Genomic DNA, 14,855 nt, shown 5'->3' on the forward strand with positions numbered 1-14,855 from the left:
AATAGGAACGGAAAATGATCGAAAGCGGCAGATTCAGGTTCTTCAAAGTTTAAAGTTCTTACGTAAGCTTTACAGCAACTAACAATTAACCAAAAATGTACATCGACCTTTATAAATTATGTTTTTGAATACAAATAATTACAATTTCATCCTAGTTTTACACCAAATTTTTTACAAAATCATACATCATGTTGCTACGATAACAGGCTGTCTCGCTTGTCATACATTATTGATTATACTTTTAATATTATTATAAAGTTTAAGGTTGGGTTGTACCAACAAACTATAAGTTATATCTTTAACTACAATGCAAAATGTCAAATCTTTGGTTTAGTTAAATATGGCCGCCATCAAGACGCCATATTTAACCATAACCATAGAGCTCGACAAGGTTTTAAATGCATGTGGCGAAAAAAGGAACTAACGCTGTCATCATACAAAAACACCATTTTTGACAGTTCTCCTTTACCAGCAGCGCCCCCGCCCACGTTCATTTATTTGTTGGACCTTGTTGGACCAGCTGTCATCTGTCAATTTCTCCGGTCAAAGTTAAGGTTAAATAAAAGTTAAAGCTAAATTTAGCCTTAACTATAACCATAACTTTAACTTTAACCACGCCTCTGGTGCAACCCAACCTAAATAAACCAGCCCGGTGGTCAAAGCCCCTTTCGATACATCATTGAAAATCAAGCACAATATGTTTGATCTATGCATGAATGTGCAAACTTAAGGCCCAGTAACATTCATAATACTAATTTCAACGTGAATCCTGAACTTGCCCTGTACTGCTACTGAACTCCTGGCTTTATCTACGTGATAGTCTGGAGTGATATGCTCATCATCAGCCGCAGGTCAACCCGCCCTCACTTTCGCGACAGCTTGTCGATCAGCTCCTGCAGCGCCAGCGCCTTGGCGAGACGTCGTCTGAAGTCCTGCAACAAATAAGGAACTTGTTTCATATTTACCATAATTATTAATTCATTATTATTATGGAGTTCGAAAGACAACTAATTACCTCCAAGCTGCTAGTATATATAATTTTTAAGAAATAGTGGCTAGTGCCTTGTCCAGGCGTTTGCTCTAAAAATTATAAAATATCTACATCCAGTTATAACATGAGGTCTAGGCATTTGGAGGTTTCTTAGACAACCTTTTCCAATTAAATGACTCATTCTATGTGTGACTCTATATCTACACACAACTCATTGTTAGTCTATTCACTCGTCACTTTCTCCAATCGATCGTCACGTTTGCGACTGCCGCAGGCTCTCTATAGGATCAAATACACACAGCTTAAAACTATTTATGGCAAGGCCGTCTTGTTATGATAGAGGTTGTTTGTGAGGGTGAGTCCTTTATTATTTTTATTTTAATCGGTATGCGACAGTTCTGAATGTGTAAACATGAACCGCAGGGGAATGTCGTTCGGTCCAAGTCCAGTCTCATCTTCTGGACCCACCTTCAGTTCACATCCTCATAGCCAGTGGACAAGAACTCGCAGCACCCTGAGTCTACTAGTGGAATTGGAATCATGAGGTCTACACTATAGACTATAGAGGTTAGTCACCTGGTGCAGCAGGTCGCCGGTGCGCGGCACGCGGGCGGCGAACATGTCGCGGCTCATGAGGCACAGCGCCTTCCCGTTCATAGGGAACCGCTCCGGCAGCCCCCCACGCCGCGACACCCACCGCCCCACCTCGCCGCGCCCCCACTCGCGCGGGTCTGAAACATCACATACTCGGTTAGAAGGCAACGTTCCAACTTCCGGATGACGTAGACGATGAAATGTAAATTGAAAGTGTAAATTATTGAGTTGTTGACTTGCCGATGATATTGGTAAATACGAAATTTGTAGAAAGAAGAATAAAGGCAATTTGTATTACCTAGTGGCAGATCATCCTCCTGCAGCATCCGAAGGTCGATGGAGGACCAAGCGGCGTCCGCCGGCGGCACGCGGTCACAGCGGGCTTGGGTGGGCATTGTTGGTGGTTGTATCTGGAAGAAACAGATCATCTGTTACTTATCTGCTATATATGCTATGTTTAACTTCTAGGTGATTCTGATTTCTGGAAACTGGAGGAAGCAATTCGTGCATATGTTAATAACTTATTATCTGCCAATAAAGTGTCACCGTGTGATCACGATCTACCAATAACATTTCGTAACCTTATTCTCTGACCTCCGCCCGCTTTTAGGTCTGTTCGGTAGGGCAAGTCGCAAGGCCTCCTCCTCGACCTAAACCTCGAGACCTAAAAATCAAACACTGCGACTGCCTCCTCCATTTTTTCCCAGGGATCTCGAAGTTGTTTGTGGCCTATAAGTATGTAATTCGTCACAGTTGTTCAGACATCGGTCTTCCGCGGCGGGGCGCGGCGGCGCGTGAAACGCGGTTAGTGAAGCGACGTCGGTGGATGAGGAACAGTTAGTGGCGCCGAAAGTGCACTCAACAGTGACTCAAGGCTGCCGTTACAGATATTTATTAACTAGTTCGACAGTCGGCTTCTTCTATTTGGTTTGTTACCTGTATGTACTTTAATCCGATTGAATGCTTTGAAAAAACGTAACGCAAAGAATACAACATCATTATAGAGAACTTATTATATTATTAGTTCTCTATGATGCTGTTAATTTCTAACATAGCAACAGTATAGTCTACTGCGCGAATTGTGAGCATGTTTAGATTGATTATAGAGAAATATATTTTGTCCATGAATTGATTAGTATAAGTTTCTTGTAACTCGGACAAGATTCTTAACTAGGAATTCGCGCATGGTCTATTTTCATTAAAACCAGATAATAATATTGCAAAATTCTAGTCGGGATTTAGCCAGCCGACGTTGGCCGTTGCGCAACCACCGCTGCGCCGCGCCGCGCCGGGGCGCCAAAGAAAACATCCCGCGCATAATGACATAATGGGCGGCATTTTAATCCGTCATTAGTACGGACGCGTGACCCACATCCGGTATCCGGCGCACAATGGCGGCGGTATTATGTTTTATTGTCGTTTCCCGATTTTTGTGTGTAACGGATTTCCGCGCGCTTTGTACCACTCTGCCTATTGCCGAAGGGTTCTTTGCCGTGTTGTAGATTTACCTATGAATTGTGATCGCCCTAATTTATTGTAACATTTTTTGTTACTTTGGGCGATGAAAGCAAGATTAATGCTTAATGGCCGATTGAAATAAATTAGCTCTGTAGAACTCGAATCATTCAATGAATTTGGCTATACTCATTACCTTGACTAAGTGATACTGCTCTCCACAATTATAACACATAGATAGACGTAGATGACGCCACAACTCCGTTGCGCAAAAATTGTTTAACGCGTGGGAACCGTACATTTGTCTGGGCTAAAAATGTACTTTCTCGGGAGTCGGGACTCAAAGTATCTCCATACCAAATTTTAGCAAACTCGATTCAGCGGTTTGGGCGTGAAGAGGTAACAGACAGACATACAGAGTACAGACGGACAGACAGAGACACAGACTAGTAAGTAATATGGATCGACTCCACAAATTATATAACATATTAAAAATATTTAAATATCTCTAGCTGTAAATAATAATATGTAATTGTTACCAAAATGGATCGATTTACTGCAGCTTTACTATTATTAATCTATTAATATCGCGGATCCTTTATCTTAAAAAACATAACGAGTACTCTCGAGATAAATTACCGAATACCGCTACACATTGAAGTCATTAGACGCACTATTTTTAGCGTAACGTTTTTTTCGATATCTGGCGCGGGCGGAAGCGCGCGCGCCGTCTTCCCGCCAAACCGACCGACGTTCCATAATCGAAATCGACACTTCCGCCACCAGTAAGGAGCCGCGTTTACGAGCTCATTGTTACTGTAGGATGCGCCCGCGCAGATGGTAGCACATCCTTCTGTTGTTCGCTGAACGTGTGGGGTAGAGTTACATAACAATCACAAAAACATAGTTACAGGAAAACTTAAAACCGCTGGGCAGAAGTGACTTGTATGAAAGTATGTAGTAAGATATTATGTAGATAGGAATAGATAGAAAATTATTTATTTGTAAAAACTAAACTAAATTATAAAATAGGAATCTCCAAAATCAAAGTCAAATCCAATAATAATTCTAATACTTTTCACTATAATATTTAAAAAATCTAGATAATTCAAAAGTGTAACATGTCACGTGTGGTACTCTGCTTAGACCAGAATGGTATTAGAAATAAATGTAAACGTAGATGTAAACAAATACATATACGACAGCTGTTACTGCTGCAATTGTTATCACTACTTGATGATTGGAAATGGATACCGATAAGGACTATCTACCGAGGAGGTGACGTCATCACTCACGGAGGAAGGGAAGTGTTAATCCAAGTTTCCTTGTACTTGTTTTGTAGTAAGTAATCAATGCTTTTTATCAATTACTATTATTAGCTGAAATTATTAGAAATTATAATTTGATATTTAATTTAACTACAAATCATTAATTAAGAAATAATACAAACAAAAAAAGACGACACCACAGGTAGGTATATTGTAGTATGTACTACTTACAGAGTAGACAGTAGCTCTAACAAAAATTTCTTCAAACAGTACAGAGAGAAATGAGATGGGTAATAACTAATAAGTGCACGACCTATCAACTGTTACCTTATCAGTTGATAAGACGTACACAGCTTTTATAGAATGGAGTTAAAATTGTATTTATATAAGGGTTTACATTTACAATAATTAAGAGTACGGTACATCATAGTTCATAAATTCATAATATAATATACGCCATGGCAAGAATGGTACCGAATGAATTGTCAGAGCAAATAGCATAAAATGAAGGAACACCTTAAAATAAAAGGACACCAGAGCTAAGCTACGACATTTTTATACCTTGGCAGTCGGTCATCAGTGTTATTGGTATGGCAAGTATTGCCTAACTTTTAGTAATGGAGGCCTGGGAACGTTTCTCAACCCGCTTCCCTAGCTTTCTGCTCAATGATTAGTGCTGTTGTTCACAGTAATTAGTCTGAGAGATCTAACCACCGTTATTAGACCAGCAGCGCGGTTTCCGTCTTTTGTTGTTGTCCATTCACTGTTATTTTGTGTTTCTTTGATATCATCATGTCGTTAGCATAAAGGTTTTTTTTTTTATTTACAACAATAAAAAATACTTTATGCAACGGCCTTATGTGCAAACATAATTTTTACAGGTAGTAGATATGAACAATTTAATTAACTTTACGAATGTTCAAAATAAATACTGATTCATACTAGATAGGTAGAACTAACAAAAAAAATTGTGGCATGTAGACAATAGAGATATTGCGAAAACTGTTCATCCGTGCAATTGGAAATGCCACAAATATCCCTAATCCCTCTAATAATAGCAGCCGCACTAAGAGACATTTAAAGATAAATAAACTAAAATTTAATGAAGAGTTTAACAGATAATGTATGGGGATTGGGGCTTAAGTCAAAATATTCAATGACAGTTAAGTAAATAATATTGTTTTTCGTACAATGTAACAACTAACAACATTAGCTTTGTGGCAGCCCTAGCTGTGAGAAGTGAAGGTAAATCAGTGACCTGTGACCTGCGATTGTCACCCGAGAGCCGAGCGAGCTAAGAGTGCTGAGACACACCGTGTGAATCACCGCTCACGACCGCCGCTACCGTCTCCATAACAATGCGGTCATTAGGGCTGACTGTTTAACATAACTCAATGTAATCGTCCGTCCTAGCAGCCTCTAGCAGCCTGAGACTTCGAGACATTTACCGGCCTTTGAAAAATCCGACGTAAAGTTACGCTAATATTAAATTTGATGTGTGCGTGGGAATTCCTTCGGTGATCTTTAGAACTAAGAACTTTCAACTCTTCTGGTGGCAGGCAATAAGGCACTGTTGACGAATCACAAATAATAGATCAACGTATAAGGTGGCAATAAGATTTCCCGCGTCACCGGGCGGAAACGCAAATGCGAAAGTTAGTCTATACTCTATCATCACCCACTCGGTGAATCACTGGCGCGCCATCGCGCTTCCGCCTTTTACGTTGTACATGCTCCATTAGCTCAGCTAATAAATCATGTTACTGTTGCAATAAGTATGCTGTTTTGTGGTAGTTCTTGTGCGCAAATAGTTATGGAGAAAGGAAACCGCTCTACGAATCGTACGTCTACGGCGCGGTGTCCAGTTTGTAGAGCATCGATTGCTCTGTAGAGTTTCCACAGATTTTTCATTTGAATTACATTTTTTTATGTTTAATAACAAATTTACTATTATATTAATGCGATTTTGTGGATTTTTCGACTAAAGACATCATTTGCAAAAAAAATAAGATAAATATTTGCAAGAAATAGAAAACCTTTTTGTGTAGAGCTGGCAAAGCCATTAAATTCGCAAAATATTTATACAGCGATACTAAAAATAAACTGAATAAAATGTATTTTACAATTTTAGCAACAGTTTTGAATAATTCACTAACTATTTATAAGGCACAGTGCTGAATAATAAAATGTAAAGCATGCGCAAACAGAAAATTCGATGCTTACCGAAAAACAAGTGATGCTTGAACAATCCTTTCCTTGGTCACTTCCTCCACACTACACGACACAGTTCAGCAGATTAAAAGGACAAGAGTTCAATGTGTAATTAAAATATTGGCTGCGAGTTAACCGCACTATCGATTTTACACGCGAGCGTCGACCGCAACGACCGCTCCTCTCCGCAGCCGGCGAACGAATGATCAATGAGCGAAATGAATGAGTGTCCGCCGTCCGGATACCGCGCCGGCCGGAAAAGAAAGAATGAATAGATTTCCTACCGAAACTAAGGATCTCGCGCGGCAGGATGAAAAGGAACCCTACGCTCCAGGAATACGGACCGTTGTCGGGGGGTTTATTTGTTCCTTTTTTATTTTAAGACATTTTGCAAGCGTAGCAGTTCAGGATGCGGGATCGTGCTACTCGCTCGCACCCAAAACAGGACTCGCGGATGCGAGGAGGAGGCGAGAAGTTTTTGTGAATCGATAATGAATTCACGCATCCTGTCAACATGTGGCTGAAACTAATCGTTTCCGCGAGTGCGGTCGGTGCAGAACAGCCTAACAGGACGATTGAAGATAGTGAGTATGGCCCTTGTGGTGTCTTTCCTATAGGTCACAGTTTGGTGTGAGCGGAAGGCGCAGGAGCGCATCTCGTTTTGGCGCAGCTAATTAGAGAAATGTTTCCTCCGCGACGCGAGTTTCCCGCCAAATTTATTTTCGTCTGACGTCTTCCCGCCGGACGGGACGGAGTTTTTTTTATTGGTTTACGAGTAGGTGGTCAAGATTTAATCATCGGAAGTGATAACAATAAATAAACCAAGAGAAGTAGGGAGTCAGGATACATAAAATGAAGTTCCTGCTTACTTCGAGGTAAAGAAGAGGAAACTCTACCAAGTTATTAGTTAATATGCTGAGAAACTTTTATGCAACGCGCAACGGGCCCTAAGGCCCTAATTTTTATTTTAGGCTAGTGGTCTCTATATAATGCTCTCTAGTATAATATTAACATAGAGCTAGAGTACCTTGGTGACCAAAATATAACGCCTATTAAACAATAAGTTAATGAAGATAGAGCGGCGTGTAAGACATTTCCTGATTCCTAAACTAATGCGTTGTGGTGTTCATGGCATTACTGTCACAGACCCCATAAAGATGATGAACGAGGCGTTAAGCGTGAGTCGTGACACGCGAACCACATGGCGGTACACCCCGGCTCATGTTTCACGACTTTTTTTCACAATGTAGAGTTATCATAATTCTTTCAGAACCTCTATGCCCACAGAATAAGGGTCATTTTCATGTAAATTCTGTGGAAAAATGCCTCTAAACGGATATAAGCTTTGGGTAATATTCGGCTCCGGTGTGACATGCATATTGGCTGTTAATAAACAAACTACCGTAAACGGGGATTTGAAACGCCATAAAACGTTTGCTTAAGCTTTGCAGATGACATTCTTTCACGTATATTGTAAAACGTTTCAATCTGCTTGTTCAGGTATTAAAGTTACGTTAAGAACTTAAAATGTCTTTCAGGTGACATACTTTTGGTGGCGCCTAATAGTCACTACTGCAGCTATACAAGGTGTAACAAAAATAAGTGATAATACTTTAGGGTGTGTATGTGTTCCTTGTAGAGAGTTTACTGTGAAAGTAGCAGCGCTGAAAGACCAAAAAATTTTTTCACTTTTCTATGGGGAAACTCGTGACGCTCGGGATCTTGCCCATACAAAAGTGAAAAAAAATTTTCGTCTTTCAGCGCTGCTACTTTCACAGTGAACTCTCTACAAGGAACACGTACACACCCTAAAGTATTATCACATATTTTTGTTACACCCTGTAGATAGGTACCTACTTAAAGTACGTAGTAAGTAGGTAAGTAAGTAGTATTTAATGGAGATCATATTTGCAGTGACAGTAGCAACTAAGCTGAGGCACTGCCGATATCAGTATCGTGGGCTTCCTCCTTCTCTTACTATGAAGACCGACATCCTTATCTAATAATCTACCATTTTAAACTAGGCACATCCCTGTGAAGAATAACCAGTCTTTGCTACTGGTTGGTATGATAGGCAATAGTATATATTATCAAGCAGTCCATAACTTAGATCTTGCATCCTAACCCTACTGAACGAGTTATATCTATGTATTTCTTAAGCAGGTGGCACGTACCGAGTATGGTGTTGACGCCGCAGAGGTGACAGGTTGCGCGCCGGAAGACGGACAGGTGAAGATGGAGCCAACGCGGGCCGAGAACACGACACCTGGTTCCGTAAACCACTACCTAAGAGTAATGATAATATTAACCCGGCGTCATGGGGGTTGGGTCTGTGAGACCCATCACTTTTTATTTCACTTGTAATTCGGTTACCATGCGTTCGGCGTTGCCAAATTTCTCAATAGCTGGAGCTGTTGAGTTGGTCTATAAGTCACAGGTAACGCGTTAGTCCTGCGACGGCCGCAGCGGTAGTAACAGGGGCCCAAAGTTGCATAAGGTATGTGAGACCCATCCCCGCAGTCAGTGTAACAATTTCGGGACATCTTACGCAGACATTATTGTAATAATTATCAGTCTTTTTAACATTTTTTTTTGTATTTTTGTTGTGTTTTACAATGGAATTAGATAATTTATAGTAAAATGTATTATATTTTTTGTAGGTACTTACTTAATTACTTTTTTGCGTTTTTTGTAGGTACTTGAAGTACTTTAATCTTCGATCGTGGATTCTTGGAAATCTATTGTTATTCTGTTGTTGTCGCGATCATCGGTGATCTTAATATGGATCTCAAAATAGATCGAAAGAGGCAGAACGACAACCCATTCTTTCAATTTTACAAGAGTCGGAACTCGGACTCTGATTTTACCTCGTCAGACCAGGAAATATGCGAAGAAGAAGATCTCTTGAGTAAACGTAGGAATTCTAGTAACGCAGAGCAAGATATCTCTGGCGATGATGACATTCCACTGTCTTAGAAATCGATTGTCGGAAGAGCATTGTCAGTACAATGCTCTTCCTTCTATTTGAATCGGCTAGTTCGTGGCAAAGACGGTACAATTTAGTATAAGACGCCTATTGAAAAATTTCTTGGTGAATCATCAGGGGAACCTCCGACAAAGAAGCCGAATATTCGCAAAAGATGCCAAGACTGTCCAGCCAAAAAAGGCCGTAAAACGAATTATTTCATTTGCGAAAGTTGCAACTTGCACCAAACACATTTGCTTAGAACATATTGTTGTACCTTTCTGTGCTGATCGCACCAAAGATAATGATTAGATGTGATTATTTGTTAATTTTTTATAAAAATATTTTAGCATTCTTTAAATAAGTGCCATTAAAAAATTAAAACTGATTGTTAATTAGTAATAGACTAACATTTAAGTAGAGGAGAAATATTTTGTTGATTTTTGTCGTTCTTTTTTTAAAGCTCTATTAAGTATGGTTAAAAATTATATAATATATTTATGTTTCATTAATTCATATAAGTAAATACACATTGAACTTAGTATAAACATATAAAATAAATTGATTATTATAAAAGGTTAGACTAATTTTGATATCTAAGACACGGGTATGTGAGACCCACTCCAACGTCCGTGTAACAGTTTTCTGCCCCCATGACGCCGGGTTAAAGCCATCTAAGACTTTATGGCATTATATTTTTTTAATGTAAGTACATAATATAAAGGTCTATAGGTCTATAGGCTATAGCATGTTGTTGTGACTTGTGGCAATGTTGAATGTTACAAAAAATATATTCATGCTTACTTACATACTAATAATTATAATATGTAGGTATAATGATTGCGTTAAATATTTTAAGTATTTTAACTACAAAGCTACTCAACAGTAAAGTTTACTTATTACTAGACATCGGATTATATGCACGATCAAAATGCCGAAATATGCATGCAAGTATGCACGATAAATGGCCGAAATATGCAATAAATATGCACAATCAAAAGTCACTTATTATTCAAATTTATTATTTTTTTGAAGAGCTTTCCGGTGGTGCCGTTAATTTCATCAAATCCAGGATTTTTATTTTTTTATACAGCACCAAATAAACCAATAATAATTTTCTACCAACATTTTCCGATTGCAATCTTAATAGTTAATGCCCATGGACGTTTTATAAATTGGTAACTAACTAGATGGTAACTAACTACTACAAAGAAAAAAATTGTTTCTAGAAAGATGTTGTACTTATTGGGTGTACTGCATTCTATATATGGGGATGGAGCCACATATTTTAAGTGTTTTGATCTATCGTACCTCTGTTTTGCGGCCTCGATGTGTTATGATAGCTAGTTTGGAGACTACGAGGGGATAAAACTACCGAAATATGCACTATCAATGAAAAATGCCAAAATATGCACTATCGCCTAAAAAGTGTCATTATAATTATGCATTTGCATATGCAAGTATGCAAATGCATATGATCCGATGTCTACTTATTACGATTCGACATAGAACTTTTAAATATTATGTATTTGGATAGCTGTATCTAAAATATCGCACTGAAACGAAAGAAATAATAATTATTATTATCATTGTAGTTTTTTTAACAGTTATTTTTTGTAAGAATCAATATATCGATTGGTTAATGAATAGGTGCGGAACCCCAAACAAAGATACACCGAGACGGCCGGACGCCTCACAAAAGTAGTCGGAAACGGAAGTAGATAGTAAACAGACGGCGAATGGGATTACCGCCTCGTGTCTCGTCTCCGGACAAATACTGTAATTGCTGGCTTGATTTTACTACTTCCGCTGGTATTGTCTACCCACAATGAACTTCCTTCGGAGTTTTCTTAACTTTTTGATTTCTAGAAGTCTTTATTGCTTTGTGAAATCACAAAATGGAGCGAAAGGCATGGACGCTGAAACAATAGCACCCAGCTGTTCCCACACTGTCGGGACTTGGGTAATTTAGACAATGGCATATTTGTACAAACGTGCAATTCATTTGTGCTCGATTGTTTGATGAAAGTATAATTATTAATAAAAGTTTGTTGGAATTTATATCTTGACCTTATCCTACTAGGCTACTAAATACCTACCTACATTATTTAATTTCAATAGTGGGACATTATTAAATGTTTTAAGTTTTAACCACGTCTATATTTGATATTTGCCCAAGTCATCATGACGGCCACGCAGAAAGGCGCACAGAGCGAAATTTTAATATAAGGATTTTTATTAAGTATATTCCTTGTAACTACGGAACCCTATAAACTTCGCGCCATAAACATCGATAACTAATTCAACGGACATTATGTTTGCAATTTGTATTAGCAGATTAGCAGAAAAAATTACAAAGGACCCCGTACGTGACGGTCGTGTTTGTATTGAGTCCTGTGTCGCTAAATATCCGTGAAATGTGCGACCGGCGTCCGACAAAACCCCGGATATTTTAAATAAACATGTCCGCCGTCCGGCCTCCCGCCGCGCCGGATGTGGACCCTGTGTCCTATCCCGGAATACGCACGTTACATGTGGCCCTCTGGACGGCTTCAATGAAAACCGGCGGGAAACAACGACCGTTTGAGGGGAAGAACCAAAATGTTGGTTGAGCTGTGGCCGATAGCAGCAACCGTATTCTATGTTCAGTGTACTAATATAATATGTTCTGTGGTTCAGTTAAGATTCTGAATATAAAAGATAAGTACACGAGAATAGCTTTATAAAGAGCTCTGATGTGCTATCAATTTTAATGGCTGCTCTAATCTATGTCCAGTAAAGAAATAAAAACAAAACAATTTGGTGGAATTTCATTTGTTTTTTTCATAATTAAGTCTGAACCTACGTATTAATATAACTCGCAAATCACGGGCCGCGGCTGATAATTATGCTAATTATCACCAGGCGAGCGATGTCTGTGATGCTGTCACACAAACCTGTCCCCAGACAGTCCCCGACCCCCGTACGTGCCCGCACACAGGTGGGCGGCGGAAGTGGACGCTGGACGGTGGACCGCCGGATATCGGTATTGTATTGAAGAATTCGTGTTTTGTACTGTAACGACAATATATCACCAGCCCGACCACTCCCACGACTCTGTTTGTTTAAGTGACTAGTGACTAGGGCTTCCGGAAGTTGAATTCTGTAAGAGCTTGGTCACTAAGCCGTGGTTGTGTGAGTTGTCACGTCCTCATTATTGCGATGTGACTGCGCAGCAGTGCAGCCTTATGTGCCTTTATAGATGAATTCTAATATGAATTATATACCTCCTCAAAGCCAGCTCCAACATATTTCGGGATAAAATATTTTATCATGTGGCCGACAGCTCTCCTTTGACTTTTAACTCACCCTAAGAACCCTCATAGGATAAAAGCGGTAGTACTTATTAGTTCCATGGATAAAGAGATTTTCGCTAAAGGTACAACTAACAACCTGGTGCAAACTCCAAAGAGTTGCAGTGGCAGGAATAAAAGGATTGTGTGATGGACCAATATCCTTAAAAACCGGGTAGGTACTCTACAAAAGTAAGACACATCTTGACTTTACCTAGCTGTTACCAAATATTTAGGGTCGTGTAAATAACCGGAAGCCGTTATAGTCGGATATCCGTTTCGCCTCCTTTGCATGTTTATAGGATGTTCAAATGAGTTTTGGAAATTAGTTATGTACCCTTTTTATTTTTTCTTACTTAACAACTTAACAATTTCAAATTAATTCACTAAATGCTATCGGAAATATACACTCTGCTGGAGCTTAGAGGAAGTCACAAAAGATACGCGGAGGGAGTGCGGGTTTTTAGGGTTCCGTACCCAAAGGGTAAAAACAGGACCCTATTACTAAGACTTCGATGTCTGTCCGTCTGTCTGTCCGTATGTCTGTCCGTCTGTCTGTCCGTCTGTCTCCAGGCTGTAACTCAAGAACCGCTATAGCTAGACTGCTGAAATTTTCACAGATTGTGTATTTATGTTGCCGCTATAACAACAAATACTAAAAACATAATAAAGTTATTTTTAAGGGGGGCTCCCATACAACAAACCTGATTTTTTAGCCTTGTTTGCTCGATATCAATAATGGCAACAGGGCAACATAGGCACTTGAAATTTTCGCAATATATTTATAAACTTACTTAATTGATAAAAAATATATTTTTATACTTACTTAATTAATAAAACAATTAAAATAAAATAAATGATTAAACGGAGCTCCCATCCAAAAAACACAATTTTAGCCTATTTTTGCTCTATAATTGAACCCTACGTGTGCGAGTCAAACTCGCACTTGGCCGGTTTTATTTTTGGTCGAGCGAGGCTCCGTATATATGCCGCTTTTCATTCCTCGGAGCTCGCTGTGCAAAAGTCATATTAAGCAGCATGCTTAACTTTGCCGGATTATTAAAAAAAAACAGACAAACGGTCGCTATTAAAAGCCACCTTTACTCAAATGTCATATCGCTAAACAAGTTAATTCCTGAATACAATCATACCAGCACAATGGACGTGCAGGGTCGACGGGTGTTTGGGTCCGCGTGGCGCAGGGAGGAGGGGGATAGGGGGGAGGGAGCCGGACGTCGCTAATCCCTTATTTGTCCCGCAGATGAGCGGTGCGCCCGACACATGCAATTTCTCTTTCAAACGTCTTGGTCACGATGTTCAAACCTAGACACAGAATTGCATTTATTTATAGTTCTAAAGTAGTTGTAATTAGTTTTCTAAAATACCCTCTACTTTTTCGTTGGTTTAAAAAAAACATAACTAAAACAGAAAAAACAAGGGTCCTCACTCACTCGGCGAAACACAGCGCAAGCGCTGTTTCACGCCGGTTTTCTGTGAGCCCGTGGTATTTCTCCGGTCGAGCCGGCCCATTTGTGCCGAAGCATGGCTCTCCCACGTCAATGACTGTGCATCTACTGTTGCACATCGTGTGCGCGCTACGACTATTGCCGCTATATCCAGAGGCCGGACGTTTTTTTGCGCGTCGTGTGTCTGCATCGCGCAGGCGCATTCTTATCTCCGGAAGTGCCGCCGTACAATTAACGTGAACGAGAGGAAGCGGAAAAAACGCCCCTTTTTTGCCCGGAAGATGGCCACTAAACCGCCAAAAAACTCTGGGCCGCGGCACCGGGTCGGTCAGATGTGTCAGCTAACGAGCCGCCATCTGTGAGTTATTGGCGCGGGCGGTGCTAATGGACTGTGAACACTAATTGGTCATAACTGTCACTTAGCGCTGAGTGCATAAGATAAGATTTCGATAAAAAATCTCAAAAGTTTTTCCAGAGTAGACAGATTTATAGTCTATTGTGGTTTTTCTCAAGGGAAGACCAGACTGTACTCGGCGAAACATGGCGGTAGCGGTTATAGACTCCCTGGCAAAA

The 14,855-nt window shown here is 39.9% G+C and overlaps 1 protein-coding gene across 1 annotated transcript; it reads right to left on the reverse strand.

Moving 5' to 3' along the window:
• Positions 1-594: 594 nt before the first annotated feature.
• Positions 595-6,697, reverse strand: LOC121727436 (ets DNA-binding protein pokkuri). The gene is made up of 4 exons (XM_042115293.1): positions 6,532-6,697; positions 1,884-1,995; positions 1,568-1,722; positions 595-932 (listed from the first exon to the last, which is right to left on the reverse strand). The coding sequence occupies exons 2-4, from the start codon at positions 1,978-1,980 to the stop codon at positions 864-866; spliced, it is 321 nt and encodes a 106-aa protein (XP_041971227.1). The 5' UTR covers positions 1,981-1,995; positions 6,532-6,697; the 3' UTR covers positions 595-863.
• Between the last annotated feature and the right edge of the window lie 8,158 nt (positions 6,698-14,855).

The sequence above is a fragment of the Aricia agestis genome, chromosome 5, assembly GCF_905147365.1.
Source record: "Aricia agestis chromosome 5, ilAriAges1.1, whole genome shotgun sequence".
NCBI lineage: Eukaryota > Metazoa > Arthropoda > Insecta > Lepidoptera > Lycaenidae > Aricia > Aricia agestis.

Excerpts from the sequence above, each read along its gene's own strand:
- LOC121727436 (XM_042115293.1), bottom strand. The coding sequence starts at position 1,980 with ATGCCCACCCAAGCCCGCTGTGACCGCGTGCCGCCGGCGGACGCCGCT. Across the intron at positions 1,723-1,883 it reads GGAGGATGATCTGCCACTAG|ACCCGCGCGAGTGGGGGCGC; the intron begins GTAATACAAATT and ends GTGATGTTTCAG. Across the intron at positions 933-1,567 it reads CCGGCGACCTGCTGCACCAG|GACTTCAGACGACGTCTCGC; the intron begins GTGACTAACCTC and ends TATTTGTTGCAG.